This window comes from Kwoniella dejecticola, chromosome 4, assembly GCF_000512565.2.
Source record: "Kwoniella dejecticola CBS 10117 chromosome 4, complete sequence".
NCBI classification, from domain to species: Eukaryota; Fungi; Basidiomycota; class Tremellomycetes; order Tremellales; family Cryptococcaceae; genus Kwoniella; species Kwoniella dejecticola.
The window spans coordinates 624,330-646,506 of record NC_089304.1 but is presented as its reverse complement, the minus strand read 5'-3'; the positions used below and the strand labels follow the sequence as shown (position 1 = coordinate 646,506).

The window sequence follows — 22,177 nt, the reverse complement described above, 5'->3', positions numbered from 1 at the left end:
CCATAAGCAGACTATCAACTACGCACGGATCGTCTCGAAGCCATTTCGATCTCGCATCCATCCCGTCTTACCTGGACAGGCCATCTGTTTGACGACGCCTTCGTCTGGCTAGAGGTGTTTCTTAGTGGATCAAGTGGTATCTTTGGGCGTCTCTTGGAACAGAAAACGCCAACAAAAAGGTCAAAGCGTAGAAGACATCAAACTAAAACATCAAGGGGTAAGGTAAAAAAACAAGGGAAAAATCCATCAAAATAGTCCGTGCGGGTAGTAGGGAGAGGTGGAAGATTACAACAAAGCATATCAAACCATCAAACGGCCCAAAAGACGATCAAAGCTCCTCTTCTTAGTCTCTTAGTCTCGTCGGCCGTTACTCTAAGGTCTAGAAGAGCGATAGCGATAGTGCCAGTGCTGCACATCCATTGTGATAAGACCGTCTCCGCTTTGTACGGTCTTATAAGCCTCTACACCAAAAACGAGGACACAACATCCCCTCTTCTGTTCATTCGCTATCATACAGCACATCATTTAGAACACATCCACAGACGAAGAATCGCATAGATGAAACAATAGAAGCTGAATGCCGATTTTGTGAACAGTCAAACGTGAGTTACTGTTTATACTTATTCTCGGATGTCTCACCTTTATTTGGCTCGATATTCCCATTCGGACCGCAAGACATGTCTCGACTTGCCGCTTCATGAAACCTTCCCCCGTGTCCAAAAGTAGACTAGAAGAAGACTTGACCCAGACTCTTGGTGTTTTTCTTCGTTCTTGGTATGCTTTGGATAGGCTGAACAGGCCGTTTCATCATTCACTGCGCATTCTTCCTCATCGAGAGTGGACTCGTGTGGATGAATGTCCTTTGGATCCAACGATCTAAAGTAATTGGAATGCTTCCCCTTGTTTGTTTGATCAGATCTTCCCACATCATTTCATGCCTTTCGCATTGGACTATCTGCACTAGATTGATGCCTTTCCTTCATTTTGATTGATCTCTTTTTTCTCCATGCTCTGAGAGCACTCAGTCTCTCCTTTTCTTCTTTCTCTTTTTCACTCTTGATTCTTCGCTTGTTTGCTTTTGCATTTCGACCTGTATCGATTAGTTCATTGGCCTGTCACACACAAGGATCTCGCTCATTCCATCTCGACTCACTCATTTAGTACATCTCGATTACTTGCCGAGGCCCACGCCCAGGTACAACTAAAAATGTCGTTATTCGCCCCTCGACCTGAAACGGAACGCGTATCGGTCCTCTTGCCCAATGTGACTTGCTCGTCCTGCGAAGCTTCCATACCCCTCTCCTCCCTAGGCGAACATGTCTGTAGTGGACCATCAAGGGGACTGGCAAACAGAAATGCTCCACGACCATCTCAAATAGCTATTCCTCAAGCTCGTCCAGCAGCGGCTCCACCGATGTCTCGGCAAATGTCTTCCCAGTCGCACCGCGGACCTTCGCCAACGGGCGTTCGACCCCCATTTGCTGGACCATCTTCCGCCCATCCCTCTCCTACCGAATTCACCATACCTAGACGCCCATCGGCAGCGAATCTCTCGCCCCACGATCAACCTGGTTCATACTCAGCTTACCCCATTCCGCCTGTTAAGACTCCCTCACCCACGAATCCTTTCTTTCCACATCCAGATGGGAGCGCTGTCAACGCTGCCGAGCCGCAATCTTCGCCTATGATAGATACAACCAGCGGTGGAGAATCTGGTATGGCAGGAGTTGGCAGAAGAGCATTTGCGGCTGCTGCTTGGGGAGTGCGAGCTGGTGTGGCTTTAGCTAAGCAACACATCGAACAACCCTTACCTTCCCCTTCTTTCCAATCTGAACATCCCCCATGGCAGCAATCTCAACCTGCCTCTTCATCACACGCGTCCACACGCGAACCTTCTCTATTACCCAAAGTCCCCTTGAGTGGCAGGCAGAACACCGGACCAAGCCCGACATTTGGCGCTAGACCGGAAATGCATCATTCACACACAGCCCCGATTGGGTCGACTAGCTCATATTCTCCACCTCGATCCCGTACGCCCGCTTCTCCTCCCAGACGATCAGCGTCCGCTGCGTCCCATCGATCAAATCCCTCTTCTCCCCCCCGACGGAAGGAGTCTGTATCATCAAATACAAGTAGTCGATCCGGCCAGGGCGGAGAAAGCATTTCTCAATTATTGCGAGCAAGAACAAACACAGCTCCTACACGTCCCAGCAAACCTGGCTTCTTCGACAAAGTCAAGGAAATGCAGGCTCACGAGAGGAGTAATACTGTAGGACCTGTTCTCGGCATCGGCATGGCTCGAAGTGCTTCAGGTGAGAGTTCTAGGAGTAATGGACAAAGCAAAATCCACGCGAGTCCGCAGACTACGACCTTTGAGCTTGAAGATGAGGATCTCGATGATCAGCCATCTGCTCTGCCATGGGCTACCCCTGCTCTGGCAGACTCGCCGATGATGTCTACCGCTTCGCAGCGAAGGTCGAACGATACAAAGCATCACCGAAATCCCACAGCGGGTAGTGAGGCATCAAGCAGTTCGTCGAGCTCCAGATCGGGAAGATGGGGTGCGACTAGTGGACCAGAGTCCGAAGAAGTCGTCACACCCTCTCAAAGTCTCGAGATGCTTTCTGACAGAGTTCACACTCAGCAAGCTCGCCCTACTCATGAACCTGGTATGAAGTCGTTTGGATCGGCCGGCGGGATGGAAGGTCGAGATATACTTGATCAGATTGGGGAAGAGGACGAGGAAGACGAAGGTGAAAGAGTGGTCTTCGGAAAACCTACCGCTAGGAATCTCAAGGGGACCACCGGGGATAGGTATTTGCCTAATTCTCATTCGAATTCTACTATAACGTCTACCAGACCATATCCTCCCACTACTGCACCCCATTCCTCGCCCAACCGAAGTAAGAAATACCTCAACGGTAACGGACATGGAGCTATCGAGGAAACGCCTAAACCGAAATCGCATAAATCGTCCAATTCAACTTCTTCGTCAAACAGTCTGACCAGCACTCGCCGCAAGAAAGTCTGTGTGAAATGCGGTGACTCCGTAGGTGGATCCAAACGTTTCGTTGAGCGAGACGGAGTTGTGTTGTGTGAGAAAGATTGGAAGAAGATGTATCTCCCTTCTTGCCGACGATGCAATTTACCAATTGAGAAGTCGGCAGTATCGTCTTCCGATGGACAACTCAAGGGGAAATGGCACCGGGAATGTTTCACTTGTTACAAGTGCGACAAACCTTTTGAAGGGGACGACTTTTATGTGTATGGTGGGAAATCGTTCTGCCAGTTTCATTACCATGAAGAGAAGTGAGTGTATCACCTTGCCTTACCTTGCCTCTCTTGACGGGAGATAAGATTCTCGAGATCCTTATCTTATACCGAGCTGTGAACACCTGCTGATGATAATGGGTTCTAGCGGTACTTTATGTGCATCTTTGTCATGCCATCAACCGATCGAGGGCGCATGTATAGTCACTCCTGGACCTAGTCCACAACGGTTCCATCCTGGCCATTTACGATGCGATCATCGAGGAGGTGTATCGGAAGCACAGAATTGTAGAGAAGCTATGGACGAGTACTATGAGTTCGATGGGATGAGGTACTGCGAAAGACATGTACATGAAGCCACGAAGGGGAACAGGATGTTGAGGGCCGAGAAGAGGAGGACGAGGTTGGTAGACTTGAGTTTTGGCTCGAGCAATGGGTTTTAAGGGTTTTTTACATACGCTGTTCACTAATTACCTTTGTAACCGTTGTATACTCTTCCAACATTTACCATTCATATTGCATACCAGTCTGCCGCTTGTACACAATCATGCGGATGGGGTCCTCTGCTGATATAATACATATCATGAAATGAAACCGGTCGCTATCTCTTGCCTGCTTACGGACATAACCGATAGTGCCTGATTCTTGACTAGGGGTATCAATGCTCGCATCGATAATCACGCAACCGCAGACAAATGTCATTTGCTGGTATGTGGTATTCGTGGATGCCTAAAATTACTTCCATCCTATCAATCCTGACCCTCGATGCTCAGCAGAGTCCTATCATCAGCTAGGACACATCAGCATTCCAGCATCTTTCCTCTGCGTCTGCGGGCGATCACAATGACAACAAGGTCGAAAACCACTATAGCCGTCGCTCAAATTAGGTCGACGGAAGACCCTGTACATAATTTGGAAATCAGCAGGAGGGTGATCCGTAAAGCTGCGGCTGGAGGAGCAAAGGTGAGACCTCATCTTTCTTCAAACGTTCAGTCCTCCTCTTGCAGCTATGGGACTGATTATGATGACTTTTCCCGACTGATCTGTTGATTTCATTCATTTACCTTCTACATGCGCAGGCTATCTTCTTACCTGAAGCGTCGGATTTCATAAACCAGTCATTTGAAGAATCGAGAAGACTCTCCTTACCCTTACCGCAGCATGAATATACTCTGGGATTGCAGGATACGGCGAAAGAGCTCGGAGTTGTAATTAGCGTGGGGATACATGAGGGACCCGAAAAGCAAGAGGGAATAGAGGAAGAAGAGGAGAAACGGTTTTATAATTCGCATGTGATCATTGGAGGTGATGGAAGTGTGTTGGCTTGCTATAGAAAGGTGAGTTCATGCTCATGAAATGGTGAGAACTCAAGCTATAGCTCCATAAATCTAATGATGCGATCTCACCTCCCTTACATCTCGCCAAAGTACGAGGGTGTCAATATGCCGATGAGACGTAGTCTGTGAAAACAGTAAACCAAGCTGACTTCATCGGTACCGTTGTGCTTCCCTGTTGGTATAGCTGCACCTGTACGATGTCGAACTGACTAAACCACCGAACGAGGACGGGACGATACCCCCACCTCAAAGGACAGGCGAGTCAGATAGGATATTACCTGGCGAAGAAGTCGTCAGACCCGTAGATACGGGCATTGAGGGACTGGGTAAATTGGGGTTGGAAATTTGTTATGATATAAGGTGAGTCATGTCAATGTCGAATGACAACACCTCAAAGCCCCATGTAGCTTTATCGAAGTTATAAAGTCATGCTGCGTTTCCTAGCTTGAGTATACATTGCATTTTTGCTGATCTGCCCCACCTATTGGATCCTCATTTCTTAGGTTCCCCGAGTTATCCTTGATCTTGACTAGACTAGGAGCGACTACCCTGCTCTTCCCTTCGGCATTTATGGTCAAGACGGGCCGAGATCATTGGGGTGAGTGTGGACCATGCACCGAGAGCAGATTAGACTTCCTTGCTGATTGGTGATTTCTATTTCAGCTACCCTGGTGGTAAGTCCAGTCCGATGAGTATCCAGCTTGAACGTTATGGGTAAACGCTAATCCGACTCCGTCATCTTGCTCGGGATTTGCCTCCCCGTCTAGCGATCTCAAGCTATCCAAAACCAAGCTTTCGTGATAGCTTCAGCGCAATATGGGGCTCATAACCCCAAACGAACCTCTTGGGGAGAATCCTTAGCCTTCGATCCTTGGGGTAAGCAGCTCGGCAGGTTGAGAAGTGTCGATGATACGCCTCCGGGAAGCGATGAGGCGATCGAGAAGATTTACGAGGAAGAAGGGGAGTACTTCTTAGTTGACATTGATCATGCGGTGCTAAAGTGAGTCCACTGTGATGATCACTAAGTCTGCTATGACTCCAAGCTTCTGCGGCAGAGTAGCACTGAGGCTGACGCAATGGCGTCGCTTGATGTTGGCGTCATAGGGAGACACGCAGTCAGATACCCCTGGCTGTTCAGAGGAGAACGGATATCTATGGCAGTGTCGGTGAGAAGATACAGTAGGGCGAGCACGAGCCAGACAGCGGTGCAGGATCCTCATTGACCGGAATCACGTGTCCCAGAAATTATGTCCAGGTATATAGAGGAATAGATTATACGATGCGTGAATGCTATGTCACCATACCCTATGCTATGCGATGCAATCTGTAATTGTATAGTACAATGGTATGTTGATACAAAGTTATGCTCCATCCTGAGTTTGGATGCCTGATAGAATATGTGACCTCGATGGCTAGAGCTGCCCCTTGCGATCTAGTGTTCCCCGAATTTGGTCTGTAAGAAACTCTGACCCAGACTCTTCACTCTGTCTTTCGACTTGGTGGGCAATTGATTATCTACAATCCCTCTTCGGGGCCACGGCCATAGGATGTAAGACACTCGTGAAGTGATAAGACCTAGTGGGATCTGCCATCGATGCATAAGCGTATGAAGTCAGCGCGACTGTCTCAGGACTTGATTGCGATTGTGTATTAACATCTTGTCCAACGAGAAAGGCGATCGGAGATAGCCTGTGACGTGGTGAAACGACTGGACTTGGCTGAACTGTATAATTTACAACTCACCGGACCGTAAGTATTCGAATCCCTCGTCTGGAACTTCGAGTCCCCTTCGACCCAACAATGTCCGGGCGGTATACGTATCGGCGTAGGTGGAGAAGGAGGGAGAGGGTTGACCAGGTCGCCTTCTAACGCTATTATGCGCTTGGTAGTTAACAGTTCGGGATTTTGAGGGGACCTAGTGAGTTTGGAGAGCGGATCAGCTTAATAGTTTACGAACAAGTGGTTGGTTGATTTTGCCGTGAAAGAATGTAGTAAGTGATGCGAAACTCGGAGGTACAGGCTCAAAGCTCAGAGCTTAGCTCACCACAAAGTCACGACGTCGCCTCGCCGAAATCGATTTATAGCTACAGACCACCGTTCAAGAAGGACTACATCGTGATGCAATGGCGCGGAAGACAGATTCGGATTGAATGTGGGCTAAAAGCTCATATGATTATATGTGATAGTCAGTAAGTGCAGAAGTTTTTAAGCTTCCTGATACGGGTCTTCTCGGCTGAACTCACTTGCATACTTCCCCCGGTCACACTGGCTAACGAGTATATATGCCGCGTGAAGAAGATCCCAACTGGAACCCAGGCCAGAACTCGGCTGGAAGAGGTGCGTATTGCCAATCGACAATCAGCGACATGGTTGACTAGTATCACCAAGATCGTCTGGAGGTTGTGTGAGGTGGTGTATGACCAACTCACAAGGCATCTTTGACCCCTTTCTGACGGAAGAACGATCCTGCTTTCGACATCGATATCGATATTCGGCGTTTCTTCTCCGTTTGGTCCGCGTAAGAGCCAGACTTGCAGTCGTTCCGTTGGGTCGAGATACCACTTCGCTCTCTTGATCGTTACCGTTCTCTGATACCTTGCGTTGTTGTCGCTGCCAACATATGCATGTCCGTATATTCTTCGAGATCTCATCGCTATCCGATACTTCAACGACATCGGAAGTAGAAAGCGGGGATCACGTGATCCGGAATATACCGGGTAAAATGTTGACACACAGGCGAAGAAGGTCAAACGAGTGTGAAAGAAAGACGAACATGTATCTCTTTTGTTCGTCGTTATCGTTCTTCTCCTTGCTATACAACTCGTGCAGTCAGAACAGCTCGACAAGTCAGAGAGAAGAATCGGCCAAGATGACCACTTGTGCTGGTTGCGGAGAGAAAGAAGCCTCTCGACTAGAATGTCCGAATTGTAAAAAGTGAGTAAGCTTGAAATTGAAAGACGCCCTTCAGAGTGCTCGTGTGCTTTGCTGAACACAGTCTGAATTGGTAGGTTGGGTATAAAAGGCAGTTTCTTCTGTGATCAGGACTGCTTCAAAAAGAGCTGTGAGTGTTCTCGCCCTCTGGATATGTAGCCCAAGGTGTTATAGCTGACTTCTGCCTTTGATAGGGGTGAGCCACTATACTTGCTGGTAATCGGTCTCAGGGATTACTTACTGATGAGGATGTCATGGCGATCGTGTCCGTAGACGACGCACAAGGCTATACATAGCATAGTCCAGCTCGCAGCTGAGAATGAAGCCAATAGCGAGTAGACAGCTCGCCCGCAAGTGCCTTCGTACTACGTTCAAGCTGACCAATCATGCATTTTATTGTGATTTTGCAGAAGAATCAACTTTACCTGCCAATATGAGAAACTATAAATTCACTGGACCTTTACGCCCGGTGTACCCTCTGTCGCCTAAGAGGGTCGTGCCGCCGCATATCAGGCGACCGGATTATGCAGATCATCGTGAGTCAAATGTATTATCACTCCAAAACCCAAAACCCGTCACAGGAAACTTGTCTGACTGACGAGCGGTGTACAGCGCAAGGTGTATCTGCTATTGAGAGCGTCAGGGAGAAACGAATTAGGATTTTGAACAAGGAGGAGATCGAGGCTATGAGGGTGGTCTGCAGGGTTCGTCCATCATCTGCGTTATCCCTTTGATCCAATCATCGAACGACTTCGGCTCTTATATCATTCAACCTTACAACCTGCTCATTGTGAGACCATACAGACGGCTAATTTCCTACTTTACGTTCATCTTAGCTCGGTAGAGAAGTCTTGGACCACACGGCATCTTTCATACGACCTGGAATAACGACCGACGAGCTCGATGCGATATGCCATCAAGCGTGTGTAGAGAGAAATGCATACCCTAGTCCGCTGAATTACGCTCGGTTCCCTAAGAGTGTCTGTATAAGTGTAAACGAGGTTATCTGTCATGTGAGTTGGCTATCACAAGGGTCGGTTGAAAGGTGGATCAACAATGCTGATTGACCATTGTTTGTTAGGGTATCCCGGATCAACGGCCGCTGGGTGAGATAGATTGTCACGATTGGGATCGACGCTTGAGGTCTGGCTAATTGTGTGGATTACAGTGGAAGGAGATATAGTAAACTTGGATGTTTCCCTATGTGAGCCGAATCTTACTGTTGGAGGCTCTAAGACACCAAGCTGACACAAAGGATGCTTTGCAGATCATGGAGGTCAGTCAGCAATATTATTGATATAGTGCGGGCTTCATTGATGATAATCGCTCCTCATTACAGGCTTCCACAGCGATCTCAACGCAACTTACCCAGTTGGCAAGATCGATGACGAATCAGCAGAGCTGATAGCGACAACCAAGAAGTCTGTGGAGGAAGCTATGGCGATATGTAAACCTGGTGTGCCTTATCGAGAAATCGGAAACAAGATCGAAGAGATCGTCAGACCGAAAGGATTCAGTATAGTAAGGAGGTATACTGGTCATGGTGTACATGAACGTGTAAGTCTGAGATGCGACTTAATAAATGGTGGTGTAGAGGGGTGTAAGTGAGGGGGATGGAACTCAGTGATGCAGCGAAGGGACAAGGCTGATTGAGCGAGTGGGATGACAGTTCCACTGCGAACCCAACATCGTACATTACGGAGGCTCGAAAATGCCTGGAAAGATGGAAGCTGGGCATGTGTTCACGATTGAACCTATGATCAACCTTGGTACTGCCAATCTGGGTGAGTCAGCTGTCCGTTTCTTGATGTACCGGACTTCAGCTGATTTTTTTTCCCTGGGCAGATCACTGGAAAGATGATTGGACGGCGGTGACTTTGGATGGTCGAAGATCCGCACAATTCGAAGAAACTATCTTGTACGTCTTTTTGCGGCCTTCCCTCCGTGATTGATAGCTGTAGATATTGATGACCTTGAATCGGTCGCAGAATCACGGAGACTGGATATGAAATCCTCACTCGACCGCCACCTACCACCTCATCACACAAGAAAAAGAAGAAGAAGTCCAAGTCCAAGGCCAACGGTACGTCCACGCCTAATGATGGCGAGGAGACACCGGAAGTGGGGACTCCGACGGGCGAAATGGCTGATGGCGTCAAGGAGTTGGAGGTGAACGGATCTGCTTAGACTGCATTCCCATACTATCCCGAAACGAGCCAAGAGAGTGTGTGTGAGGGGTTGAACGTGTATGGAGCAGTATCGGTGTGATAACATGTTGTGATGGGATAATGCATTGCATGGCGTACTCATTCTTGCTGCAGTCTGAGCGAGCGAGTGTTTCATATTTCGATCGTCTGGCTTCTATCGCGATTATAATTATGATACCTTGTAACGAAGTGATGGAAATTATCGAGGCCTTTACTCTTCCGGTATGGTCTTCAACTATTCGTCATAATCGATTATCAGAACAACGAGCGAATCAGATTATGTGAATTCCAAATCCGGGCTCAAACTCACTTGCAATCCATGTATACCTTCGATATCCTCTTTCAGACATGCATTCACCAGTTTATGTTGTTTGATCGTCGTGAGACCCTTGAAAGCGGGGGAAGAAATTTCTATTGCATAGAACGAGCCGCATCCACCTGTTTGATTTCAGTTTTTGGGTATTTGTCAGCCGATTTTCACCGTAAGTAAAGAGACAGTGCTGATACTATTGATCTGTACGACTATGGAAAAATAGAACAAGTATGATGGTATGACATGACAAGACATACCTGATACATCCTGGACTTCTAATTTCTTGCCCGGGAAAGCATTCTTGAGCTTCTCATATATCGCTTGTTCGCCCTTATCCAATGCGGCAGTCGGCGTCGAATAAGCCCGGAAGATCGAGATTCGAGAGGAAGATGCTACAGGCGATGACCTTGATATGGGAGCGGAGGCGGAAAGTACTGAGCGTAGGCGAGATGAGAACATGTTGGTTTTGTCTGAATATGAGTTTCCTATCAACTTATACAAGAAATGTTTCAAAGATAGATCTTCAAAATGAGGATCGATAGAGTCAAAACTGTTAAACTGGTACAGTGAGTGAATGTGATGACGTAACGTCACCTCCTACAAGCGGTCAATGCGCGTCAATCACAGTGAACGAGGACAATAACAACTTGAATATAATCGCTCAGACCGACACCTGCATATGACATACCTGCTCCGAGTAGTAACATACATTTTCAAGAGACCTCTGCCTGACACAAGTCCCCTCGACCGCCGAGTCATCAGGAACCCCTTTCTGACAGGAAAGCAATACATCCCGTTTGGTGCGCCAGACTTATAAGGCCCTTTCAGTGCTGCTCGGAGGTGTGAACAGAGACGGAGAGGATCTCCCACATAGGATACGAGATGGCCGATGCTAAGCTATTCAGTAAGCTCTTGCGTCCTCATACAATCGGGAATCACGAACCGCATCAGAATGTTGAGCTGACTGTGATGCTATCGCCTTAGCCCGGGGTAAAGCCCAAGAGCTTCGAGATGAGTTACGAGGAGCAAACGATAAGCGGGACAAGGGCTTTCTGAGGAAGAAGACTGCCTTGAAGAAGATTGTAGCCAACATGACGATGGGTAATGATAGTATGTCCCCTGTCTGCTTATCATTCTTCATTAGATCAGACCGATTCACCATTCGAAACGGCTTTTGGAGAAGCGATGGCTGATGAACCATGGGCTTCTAGTGTCACCTTTGTTCCCCGATATCGTACAGTGTATGCAGATCCAAGTGCTAGAGATCAAGAAGAGTGAGTTGTGCTCCCGTTGACGTCATATTTGTCGTATTACTTGCTGCTTGTTGCTGAGGCTAAAAGATACGCAGTGGTATACCTTTATCTGGTGAATTACGGAAGACTGCGGCCGGAGGAAGTGACCAGTGCTATAGGCGGATTCTTATCGGTGAGCCCTCCGCTTCTTACTCATAAGTCGATTGAGCTTGAGAATACATGTCTTCATAAATCAGAATGCTGAGATTGGTTGCAATTGGCCTTGTAGGATTGCGCGGATCGCAATCCCCTAATTAGGGGTCTAGCCATTCGTACCATGTCGTCAATACCTCTACCACCGATAGTGAAGGCTTTGGTGGATCCATTGCGTCATGCGTTGCAAGATCAAGATCCTTATGTCAGGAAAACAGCAGCCATAGCGTATGTCAGCTGGCCTTCACTCAGCTCAGTGAAATCATGCAGCTGACGTGATCCTGCAACACAGCGTGGCTAAGCTTTATGCCTCTGAACCGGGACGCAAAGTAGTTGAGCGAGAAGGCTTTGTAGGGATGCTGAGGTGAGCTACATCTCTGTGGATATCTCTGCAGACGACTGACGGGATCCGTGCTGTAGAGACCTGCTGGCAGACCATAATCCTACCGTTGTAGCCAATTGTGTCGCAGCTTTGGTGGAAATCTCGGAGAGAGGCGATGATATACTTTTGAAGTTGAACGGAAATGTAGCGGGAAAGCTGGTAGCTGCTCTAGGAGAATGCTCGGAGTGAGTTGACTGGCTGTCGAAACAAGATATCGGCATTTTGCTAATCATCATCGTCCTTCAGATGGGGGCAGATATACATCTTGGACTCCCTCCTCTCCTTTGTTCCTCAGACACACCTGGAAGCTGAACAGCTAGCCGAGCGAATATCCGTCAGACTGCAACACGCCAATAGTGCGGTGGTCCTCACAACCATCAAGGTCGTGCTGTACCTAATGAATTACATGGAGGATGAGGTGCTCATGAGGGTGTTGGAGAGGAAGATGGGTCCACCATTAGGTCAGCTACTCTCAGCTGAAACCTCTCTTCTGTCAAGCTGACAGCAAGCTTGACTAGTCACCCTACTATCGTCTGGCTCGGAAGTGCAATATGTCGGATTACGAAATATCCTCTTGATCATTCAGAGACGGCCTGCCATCCTACAAAACGAAGTAAAAGTTTTCTTCTGCAAATATAACGATCCGATATACGTCAAGCTCGCCAAATTGGAGATCATGTATCGTCTGACACGAGAAGAAAACGTCTCAGAGGTACTAGCTGAACTGAAAGAATACGCTTCGGAAGTAGATGTGGATTTTGTCAGAAAAGCAGTACGATCAATAGGAAGACTGGCCATCAAAATCTCAAGTTCAAGCGATCAATGTATTCAAACTCTACTAAACTTGATGTCGACAAAAATCAGTTATGTCGTTCAAGAAGCGATAGTAGTAATCAAGGATATCTTCAGGAGATACCCGAATCAGTACGAGAGTATCATTGCGACCTTGTGTGAGAACTTGAATGTACTAGACGAGCCCGAGGCGAAATCGGCTATGATCTGGATATTGGGTCAGTACTCTGATAGAATCGAGAACTCGGATGAACTTCTGGAGGATTTCGCATTTACCTTTAAGGAAGAACCTGCTGAAGTAAGTCGGCTTATTGATCCCCTTCACCCGTTTTGGACGTCTAAGCTGACTGATGCTGCGAAGGTACAATTGGCACTCCTCACTGCGGTCGTCAAGCTATTCATCCGTCGTCCGACTGCTGCGCAAGAGCTGTTGCCGAAAGTGCTGAAGTTGGCGACGGAAGAAGCTGAAAATCCAGATCTGCGAGACAGGGTGAGCATCATGTCTCTGTTCCAGAGAGTCTTGGGGATACAAGTGCTCGATGCTAACCAGACATGATTTTACAGGGCTTCATGTACTGGCGGCTGCTCACTTCAAATCCCACCGCCGCGCGGGATATTGTACTCTCCGAAAAACCGGTCATATCGACTGAAACCGATAGGATGGACAAGGGTATGCTCGATCAGCTCTTATTGCAGACCGGTACTTTGGGTAGTATCTACCACAAAAACCCTAATGTAAGCTAATTGCCTTGTCTGAGATCTTCGGACCTGCTATTCTGTGCAATGAAAAAGCTAATACATTCCATGCGATGGGTATACTTGGAAACAGACATTCATCAGAACAGCCAAAGCACGTTTCCTTCCTGATTCTCCAGCATTGAATGCATCTTCAAAACGACACTTGATCACTCCCTCGGGTATCGCGACCTCGACGACTTCGATCAGATCTCCACCTTCATTACCTGCACGACCCATCTCCTCTATACCAACAAACACTATGACGGACTCGCCTATGTCTCGGAACGAGGATGGCTCGAGTGATCCGTATGGCCAGTTGAGTGACCTGGAATTTGTGAATGGTGGAGGAGGCGGATATCAGACTGATATACCTAGACCGAGGGGAGCTGAGGAGGACTTGCTGTTTTGATCGATCGATAGGTGCGAGATCAACAGCAGACCAGGATCAACGCTTTGGTGGCTGGAAAGGGTGATTGTATGCTTACGAACGGAAATAGAATGCATGTACTATGTCGGCACACTGAGATGCGACAAGATTGACATCTGCCACCGCAGAATGGGTCAACCGGCAAAGTGACACTAGCTGTATGCAGATCTATCGCTACGGAAGATTAGGTAATAAGACATGCTATTCTTTGCAGTGTAGTTGCATAAGGGCAAGATGGGGGATATGCATAGAAACGGATCGTGATTACACCCTCCATGTAGCAGTACAAAACACCGTGAACCAAAACTACGAGTACTGCAGTATTCTAAAATACCAATTCCTCGACCTTCCATTTCCCAACTTTCTCCTCTGGCAATTTTGTTGCACTGACGATTCCCTCTTTCTTACCGTTCTTTCCTTTACTTCTCTTCGCTTCGATTTCTCTCAACTTAGCTTGTTCCCTCCTTGACAGGATCAATATCGATTCGATCGGACCTTGTAAATTCCTATACTCATCTTGCGCTTCCATGAGGGGTATCAAGCTACTTTGCAGCGCTTCCAATGCGGCATGTGACGGTGAATGATTGATGAATAACGGTAGGTGGGAATCTAGTATCAAGTTGGCATAGGTTATCACTGATCCCAAACTCGGTATTCCGTCCTTGTCCTCCATTTGGGAGACTGATGCTGCTGCTGCTGATAAAGATGACTCGACGTTGACATTCACATCAACGTCCCACCCTTTCAGGACTTCTGCTCTGAACGAGACATGTTTCTCGGCCCAGGAAACTAGTTGTTCAAGGACAGAAGTGGCATCTTCGACCGAGAGCAGTTGGCGTATGTCTAATTTGAATGTCGGGGACGGAGGGGATCGCATGATTATTCGTAAGATATCCGACAAGCTGGGTATCGACTTGTGTTTTGAACTCTGGTCTCCGGTCTCAGGATAGATTGTGGAGGATATGAGCTTGACAAGAGTCGATGAGGGGATAGTATGGAAATGCTGGAGACATAGAAGAATGTTGTTCTGTGGATTATCGAGTCAGCTCGAAATCCGATACGAAGACTCAGTCGACTTGAGAGAACAAACTCACCCAGTCACCCAAAGGCAAGAGACCGTCCCCTACGAGGCTTCCTTGCCACATCGAGTCGTTGACCAATCCTCTACGGACTAGACTGCTGATGATACCCGCAGAATAATGGCCTTTGATATTTCCTTCATCGTTGAGCGCAGAGGAGAAAACAGCTTTCAGGATATTCCGCACGGCTTCTTCCGAAAGATTCTGGGGTGTACCGGAATTTATACGTTCCTCCACCAACTTCACTGAAGCCGCATCGTCCTTTTTCACGAGGAGCCCTTTGAGCCGGTCGATGAACTTGGTTTCTTCCTTTTGTGCACTACTGGTAGTCTCTTCGCCACCTTTAGTAGCTGAGAGATACATTTGTGTCTTCTCTTTTGTGCCTAGTAACATGCCCATCCCAATTCCTTTCGAGGGCAAAACCACCTCGGTAGTATAAATAACGTTTCTTCCGCCTTGTCCATCGCTGTTCAGATGATGCAGCACCAGACCAATCGTCAAGATGCCGTTTTTCTTCGACAGGATGGAGAGATGGGTGATAGCGCCCGTCGAGGTGAATGAAGAGACCTGTGTGGAGGAGAGGACTGCCGGTAAGTTCGATAAGGGGATTGCCAGAAGTAAAGAAGGGGAAGGATGGGAAGTGGGAAGAAGTATGGTCGGTTTGCCATTTGTTGGTAACGATAATAGGACCGGTGTGGAAGAGGGATGCTCGAGGTGGAGGGGTGTTGTCGGCGTCGAGGTGGACAAGGAAGATATCTCCCGGCAATATAGATTATTCGATGTATCTGAATATAGTAGAATCGATAAGTTTTCAGCCTAATGAAACGCATAGAAAACGGAAAAGAGCTTACCCAATGCGGTGATTACTCCATCTTCACTTATATCAGCATAATTCAAAGTCGATTCTGCGATCTTGCCCTCTGTTAGTCTTTCCACTCGAGGCTGATCGTCGAGTGTCAGCTTGAGGACGGACACCTGACCGTCTGAGTCTACCATGACCAGTCTTGCAGCGTTATGCGTACTGGTGATGATCTTCGACGTAAGTATATCTTCTGCTGATATCGGCAGATTGAGTTCATGTGCTTGAAAGGAATCGTCGAGGAGGTGTGCGGCAGTTGGGCTGGAAGTGACGATAAGGTTTGACCAGGTAGGGGAAGACAGATGATGTATCGAATGCACAGGCTTGCCAATCTGCGACATAGACACATACAAATCAGACCGTGACTCAGGAGAGCGACTAGTAGGCTGAGAACCACATACAGATATGACATTTTTGTCGCTGTCTTCGCCTTTCCACACCCAGACTTCTTTGCCCACTCCGACCATAGTAATCCGTTCTTTCTCCTCAATCATTTGTTCTCCATCTTCATCATCATCATCTTCTTCCCCTGCTTCGTCTAGCTCTTCATTCTCATCAAGATCCATCACTTCCTGTACTTCTACCACACCATTATAACTCCCACTAGTGGAGGCTTTCGGTATCGTCTTCGTGGTAGTCTTCCAGTAGCTTATGGGGGACGTGGAAAAGATAGTGGAAGGAGGTACGGTGAAAGATGTAGTTGGCCTTAACGTATTCAGCTGAACAGTCAATTTAGTTAGCATGCGATGTGTACACGTAGCAGTCGTAACCAGAATATTTCTTTAGGGAATCTCATGAAGGACTCACGTCGTACGTCCAGATTCCATCCCCTCGTACAGCAGCTACGGCACATCCAGGATCTCCAATGACAGGACTCAAGGTCACTGCCGGTAATTTGGAGCTAGAAGCATGAGGTTGAGAAAAGGTCGCCAGTTGCGTCGGAGTCGATATCGATGTCATCTTGATGTGCTTCTCTCGCACTTGTGAATCGTACGCTATAATGATGTACACATGTATACAGATGGTCAATACAGAATATCCTAGCAGCAAAAAGTCAAAAGACGGCTTCGAAAAGCAAGATTACAGAAATATTCCCCTTACGTAATCGACTGAAAGTGGAGGCTGTTCCCCGGTGGTTCACTTCTGCTCTTATAGCCTCACAGCCCTCACACAGTCTGATAACCATGATATGTCATATGCATTGGACAAGTTAACAAGTAATCCGTTGTTATTCAAAGTTAGACAAGACTGGGTCGTATCAATGCGTCCGAGACGCAAGTGGACGGACTCCGTTTTTGGTTTAGCTTATGGTAGGCTGAACTTTGGCGGAAAGCTTCTCAATCAGCCTCTCTTCGACTTTCTTCATATACACATCCGTGGTGACCCAATCGTCCCTAGTCATCTCTTTTCCTTTCATGGCCAAAGCGAGATCCTTCGTCATTATTCCATCCTTATCAATAACTTCCACACAGGCTTCCTCTAGAGATTTAGCAAAGGCTTCCAATTCAGGTGTTCCATCCAACTTGGCCCGGAATGCTAATCCCCTGGTCCAGGCGAAAATGGATGCTACGGGGTTAGTAGATGTTTCTTGTCCTTGTTGGTATTGTCTGTAATGCCTTGTGACTGTTCCATGAGCCGCCTCGGACTCCATCGTCTTTCCGTCCGGAGTTATGAGTTCCGATGTCATCATACCCAATGAACCGAATCCTTGGGCGAGGATATCACTCTGAATCAGGGGTATAAGCCCATTTAGCTGAAGTGACACAGACGAGAAGGGAAAGGAGGACATACCATGACATCACCGTCGTAGTTCTTACATGCCCAGACGAAACCTCCCGAAGACTTGATAGCTTGGGCAACCATGTCGTCTGAAAGATAGTCATGTGAGCGACAGGCTCGAAAGTTGGATTCAACGAAGAAAGACAAAGCTCACCGATCAATCTGTGTTCGTAGTATATACCCAATTTTTCGAATTCAGGCTTGTAAGTCCTATGTACGAGCCAGTCAGTGTGCATGTCGAGAACCCGGTGTTGGGCAATATGAACCTACGACTCGTAAACTTCCTCGAATATATCCTTGAATCGTCCATCGTACTTCTTCAAGATAGTGCTATTCTCAGACCTCCGTCAGTACGCAGCTTCAACAGGCGGACAAACGAGATTATCTCACTTTTTCGTCGACATAAACAGAGTCATCTTCTTGCTCAAAGCCATTTTGAAACTTGCGTGGGCGAAACCGTAAATTGAGTCTTCAGTGTTGTACATTGCTAGAGCCACTCCCTTGCCTTTGAAATCGTATACGTTCAATTCGGTAGGCTTGCCTCCGTCCGCTGGGGTGTAGGTCAGAGTAAGTTTCCCCGGACCTGGGGAAATAAAGTCTGTTGATCGGTACTACAGGCCAAGGTCAATTCACCTGTTCATGGGCACGAGTCTCGTCACCAAAGCAGAGGGAGTGTCAATCGAACAAGCTGAGTCTCGTCACTCACTTGGTCACCGAAAGCATGTCTCCCTATGACGATAGGCTTGGTCCACCCTGGAACTGGCTTAGGGATCTTTTCAAGGATGATGGGTTCTCTGAAGACGGTTCCTCCCAGGATATTTCGGATCTAGACCACATCATCCACCATCAGCTGAGTGGTCCGGATCAAGGCTGTATCCCTAATTGTGACAGCTAATACCAACAGTACCGTTTGGACTCCTCCACATCTCCTTCAAGTTGAACTCTTTCACTCTAGCTTCGTCAGGCGTGATAGTAGCGCACTTGACTCCCACGGAATACTTCTTTATAGCTTCTGCCGAATCAACAGTCACTTGATCATTTGTCTACCCATCCGTACGTCAGCTACAGCCATGAGACCCAAACGCAATTTACGTCAATCTACTCACAGCATCTCGATTTTCCACTCCCAGATCATAGTACTTCAGATCGACGTCCACATATGGTAAGATGAGCTATCAAATGCTCATGACGGTCAGCTTTGACGAGATATATGCCGCGTTGAGGCTGACTGACCTCTTCCCTGATCTTTTTCCAGATTATTCGGGTCATCTCATCACCGTCAATCTCAACAACGGGGTTCTTCACTTTAATCCTCTCTATTCCTGCTGGGGTAGCATACCCCCTCATTGCGTGAGACATACCGAAAGCGAGCGGGCGCGAAGTTCGCAAGGCTGTTCGAGCAAGTAACGGGGTTGTCCGAAGTAGAGGCTGTGTAGGAGGATTATATGATTAGCAGAAATAGGAGCGTAGTGTACCAGTCCGACAGGCTACAGGGGGTCACACAGTCGAGGAATGCTAGAGCTGGAGCAGCGCTTTTTATACCGAAGGAGGTCCTTGGCCCGGTGTACCCGGACAAAATCACACCTGCACGTGATGACGGGAAGCAAATGTATTTGCACTCACCATGGTTTATTTTGCGATCTGACTTGACTTGGGGCTGACGCGGGATGAAATCTAGTGATGTTAGGCGGGTATCGCGATGCTTCACGCTGTCTGTGTCTGTGAAGTCTGAGTAGATGTCAGAACGTGAATGAGAATATGGCAGTCTCAGCTATCGTTGTCGTGACGGACCGGTGTCTTTCTTTCTGTCTAGCTCATATATTGCGGTTTCGGATCAGTACGGCCGATCGGCCGACCAATGAAATCCACTCAATTCATGCAGGTTATCACGATAAGACCGCCAAAAACATATTAAGCGAGTAATACCGTCTATTACATAATACAGACTCAGAGACAACGTCACTACTTTTCCAGAGATCTTGTCGATCTTTCCGTCTTTTTCTGATGAGAGGTGTTGTGCTGATCACCTAGACACCATATCAATCTTGAAATTTCCATCAATTACCCTTGGCTTCATAGCATTATAAACTATTCTGAGCAAATTCAGCAAGACACAATCGATAATGCGTGCTTCTTTGATACGCCTGGCGAGTGCATCGCCGCCTCTTCCACTGTCCGTCCAACAAGCTTCCGTCCAACTGATACCTCCGATACCGTAAGTGTAAGACATCAAATTGTCACCTAACCGTGACTCGTCCGAAATAGTCTCTCGGGTCCCTTCATCAGCCAGTGGTGGCGTCATGCTGATCTCGTGCATTGACTATCTCATATGTCCGTAGGCTGTATCGCCGCTTGCTCCGAGCTCATCGAACTTTGCCACCCGAAATGCGATTCATGGGCGATTCATATATAAAATCCGAATTCCGTTTAACTCGATCAACAGATAACCCTTTACACATCATCGCGTTCTTATCACAGTGGAAGATGTATCTCGATGAGCTGCTTGCTTCGAGTGGCGGAGGCGAAGGGATATGGCGAGGGAGGAAGTTGGACACAGATTCGTTTGAGAAATTGAATAAGGAGCAGGTTGGGCAGCTGTACGAGTTGATGCACGCGACTAAGGAGGTTTGGAAATCGTAAGCTGGTTTTCGTTGTTTTCGCACCTATTTCTTCCCTAGTGCCCTGGATTACCATCATTGAAGAGCGTCCGGTCGATATCGATATCGATCTTCCTTCCATCCTGTCGTTCACACTTGGTATTTGTGCTGATGACATTGTATGTCGTGTTCAGGCCGGAGCAACTGGAACAAGAAGCTGAGGAAGCAGGTGTCGCTCAACCCATAGAAGGCGGTAAAGCATAGAATAACATATCAACCTCCGATCAAGCCAAAAGTTTGCATAGCATGTATCAATAGAGACTAGCAATCGCAATCGCAATCACGTGTTCGAAGTTGGACTGATGTCTCTTGGTTGACGTGAGCGATGCTATGCCAGCACGCTGTGAAGTGAGCATCAGTCACTTAATCGTCGAAGATGAAATTCGAAATCCATGCAATGCCGCGAGAACAGTATGAATGTATATGATAGAAAGTACAACAGGAGAGGAGAGAGAACTACGAAAGAATGTCCCAAAAAGTGATTGAAGATCCGACCGTAAAATGACAAGGCTACCGAGGAAAGATCGTGTACCAGTGAGAAGAGGCGAAACTGGTGCAGAATAGAGAAAGACGATAAGAGTAGACTCTATACCCATTAGACATGCGAATCGACTAATGATATTCAGGCGCCCATTTGAGAGTTCGTTTGACTACTTTTCTGAACTCCACCAGATCCACCTTATTATAATCGAAGAAATACTCCAAGCCCATTCGCTTCAAGGGCCAAAATACTCCTCCCCCATTTTCCACCACTATCGAGGCTCGTTTTGTCGCTGCAGCCTGTTCCGAAAAACTACCACTGTTGATGAACAGGTACTTGGCCTTTGACAATATCGAAAGTTCTTCTACGTCCGTCGCGCACTCCATAATCTCGTCTCCTTCGCGTAAAACCAGGGGTAAAAGTAATTCTTCTAATTGTTCTCGAGTCTCGTTGTTCTTCGACTTCTTCATGAAGATTCTCAATTGTGCCGTAGGGTTTTCTTCTCTGATAATATCGACGAGGGGGATGACCTTGGACATGTCTGTATGCCATTTGGGAGTTCCCTGGCCCTTGTTCGAGACGTCCCCCCATCTGTAGTGGATGGCAATATCGTTCCCATGTGGCGGGCCGGAATACTGGCTGATCACATTGTTCCACCATCGGGTCGTGTATGGCGTATGATGCGTTGAGACAGGTCGATAATCGTTAATTATGATCGTATCGCATCTTTCTATCTCCCTTAAAGAGTATTCCGTGAATATTCCCTCAGGGGAATGTTTGCCCTTTCTAGCTATTCGCCTCGATCTCTCGTATAGATCATCTAACAATAACATCGCTCTATCCTGTCGTTCCTTGAATGAGCCATTCGACGGATCGCTCAGCAAAATCTCCAAGATATCACAAGTCCGTCCTCCCGACCGCAGCTCGATCCCCCGATTAACGATGTCCGATACTCGGTAGTCGAACATCTGCGCAGTCTGCGTAACTAGGAAATCCGCATCTAACATCCCCGCAATATTCGCTCCGTACAGTATGAACCCCATCGAAGAACCGATACCCTCTTTCGCGATTCCTCCAGCTTGTATCACCTGCAACCGCCTGTTATTGGCGGGCACGGCATACTCGCTATTGGAGAGTTCGTCGGTACCGTACGAATCCTCGACGATGAATTTCGAATTTGGGTTAGAGGCGGATAAGGCGGACGAGGAAGGTTTCTTTTTATGCCGGTGGGAGGATCGACCGCGACCGCTATTTCGGAAGGGGGTGATAGCTGATATACTGCCGAAAGAGGGGGTGGTATCTGATAGAGCGAGAGTAGGGAGGAAGGAGGTAGTTAGAACTCCGACACTGATACCGAGTGAGAGGAGGAGGACGTCGCGTATTCGGAGTTGTTTAGTCATGTTGGCGAGGAAGAAGATGATAAGCGGAGGAAGCGAGGGGGACATGAGTGAGAAGCCAATGAGTAGAATGGTGGAAAGCC

General features: G+C 47.6%; 10 protein-coding genes across 10 annotated transcripts; 5 read left to right on the top strand and 5 right to left on the bottom strand.

Moving 5' to 3' along the window:
• Window positions 1–1,207: 1,207 nt before the first annotated feature.
• On the top strand, window positions 1,208–3,713 carry I303_103516 (uncharacterized protein; the record flags this gene model as incomplete). The annotated part of the gene is made up of 2 exons (XM_018406861.1): window positions 1,208–3,309; window positions 3,419–3,713. 2 exons carry the CDS (start codon window positions 1,208–1,210, stop codon window positions 3,711–3,713), a joined length of 2,397 nt encoding a protein of 798 aa, XP_018263669.1.
• A 400-nt stretch (window positions 3,714–4,113) lies between these two features.
• Window positions 4,114–5,790, top strand: I303_103515 (uncharacterized protein; the record flags this gene model as incomplete). The annotated part of the gene is made up of 7 exons (XM_018406860.1): window positions 4,114–4,233; window positions 4,350–4,607; window positions 4,792–4,967; window positions 5,111–5,205; window positions 5,271–5,281; window positions 5,375–5,607; window positions 5,712–5,790. The coding sequence occupies 7 exons, from the start codon at window positions 4,114–4,116 to the stop codon at window positions 5,788–5,790; spliced, it is 972 nt and encodes a 323-aa protein (XP_018263668.1).
• Window positions 5,791–6,039: 249 nt separating this feature from the next.
• On the bottom strand, window positions 6,040–7,086 carry I303_103514 (uncharacterized protein; the record flags this gene model as incomplete). Its single annotated transcript, XM_018406859.1, has 5 exons — window positions 6,040–6,192; window positions 6,351–6,522; window positions 6,652–6,764; window positions 6,851–6,935; window positions 7,037–7,086. 5 exons carry the CDS (start codon window positions 7,084–7,086, stop codon window positions 6,040–6,042), a joined length of 573 nt encoding a protein of 190 aa, XP_018263667.1.
• Window positions 7,087–7,971: 885 nt separating this feature from the next.
• Window positions 7,972–9,725, top strand: I303_103513 (methionine aminopeptidase, type I; the record flags this gene model as incomplete). Its single annotated transcript, XM_018406857.1, has 9 exons — window positions 7,972–8,074; window positions 8,151–8,242; window positions 8,375–8,551; window positions 8,620–8,644; window positions 8,707–8,742; window positions 8,878–9,095; window positions 9,208–9,322; window positions 9,384–9,456; window positions 9,527–9,725. 9 exons carry the CDS (start codon window positions 7,972–7,974, stop codon window positions 9,723–9,725), a joined length of 1,038 nt encoding a protein of 345 aa, XP_018263665.1.
• A 231-nt stretch (window positions 9,726–9,956) lies between these two features.
• Window positions 9,957–10,517, bottom strand: I303_103512 (uncharacterized protein; the record flags this gene model as incomplete). The annotated part of the gene is made up of 3 exons (XM_018406856.1): window positions 9,957–9,980; window positions 10,056–10,183; window positions 10,316–10,517. 3 exons carry the CDS (start codon window positions 10,515–10,517, stop codon window positions 9,957–9,959), a joined length of 354 nt encoding a protein of 117 aa, XP_018263664.1.
• A 423-nt stretch (window positions 10,518–10,940) lies between these two features.
• On the top strand, window positions 10,941–13,824 carry I303_103511 (uncharacterized protein; the record flags this gene model as incomplete). Its single annotated transcript, XM_018406855.1, has 12 exons — window positions 10,941–10,962; window positions 11,043–11,168; window positions 11,270–11,332; window positions 11,407–11,483; window positions 11,580–11,731; window positions 11,796–11,867; window positions 11,924–12,070; window positions 12,132–12,346; window positions 12,404–12,975; window positions 13,039–13,167; window positions 13,242–13,412; window positions 13,507–13,824. The coding sequence occupies 12 exons, from the start codon at window positions 10,941–10,943 to the stop codon at window positions 13,822–13,824; spliced, it is 2,064 nt and encodes a 687-aa protein (XP_018263663.1).
• A 343-nt stretch (window positions 13,825–14,167) lies between these two features.
• On the bottom strand, window positions 14,168–16,740 carry I303_103510 (uncharacterized protein; the record flags this gene model as incomplete). The annotated part of the gene is made up of 5 exons (XM_018406854.1): window positions 14,168–14,869; window positions 14,937–15,706; window positions 15,773–16,112; window positions 16,182–16,499; window positions 16,588–16,740. The coding sequence occupies 5 exons, from the start codon at window positions 16,738–16,740 to the stop codon at window positions 14,168–14,170; spliced, it is 2,283 nt and encodes a 760-aa protein (XP_018263662.1).
• A 340-nt stretch (window positions 16,741–17,080) lies between these two features.
• Window positions 17,081–18,918, bottom strand: I303_103509 (isocitrate dehydrogenase [NADP], mitochondrial; the record flags this gene model as incomplete). Its single annotated transcript, XM_018406853.1, has 9 exons — window positions 17,081–17,506; window positions 17,572–17,648; window positions 17,714–17,769; window positions 17,830–17,889; window positions 17,950–18,170; window positions 18,266–18,385; window positions 18,462–18,602; window positions 18,666–18,731; window positions 18,793–18,918. 9 exons carry the CDS (start codon window positions 18,916–18,918, stop codon window positions 17,081–17,083), a joined length of 1,293 nt encoding a protein of 430 aa, XP_018263661.1.
• Window positions 18,919–19,682: 764 nt separating this feature from the next.
• On the top strand, window positions 19,683–20,420 carry I303_103508 (acetate non-utilizing protein 9, mitochondrial; the record flags this gene model as incomplete). The annotated part of the gene is made up of 3 exons (XM_018406852.1): window positions 19,683–19,774; window positions 19,899–20,195; window positions 20,351–20,420. 3 exons carry the CDS (start codon window positions 19,683–19,685, stop codon window positions 20,418–20,420), a joined length of 459 nt encoding a protein of 152 aa, XP_018263660.1.
• A 408-nt stretch (window positions 20,421–20,828) lies between these two features.
• Window positions 20,829–22,097, bottom strand: I303_103507 (uncharacterized protein; the record flags this gene model as incomplete). Its single annotated transcript, XM_018406851.1, has 1 exon — window positions 20,829–22,097. The coding sequence occupies one exon, from the start codon at window positions 22,095–22,097 to the stop codon at window positions 20,829–20,831; it is 1,269 nt and encodes a 422-aa protein (XP_018263659.1).
• Window positions 22,098–22,177: the final 80 nt, after the last annotated feature.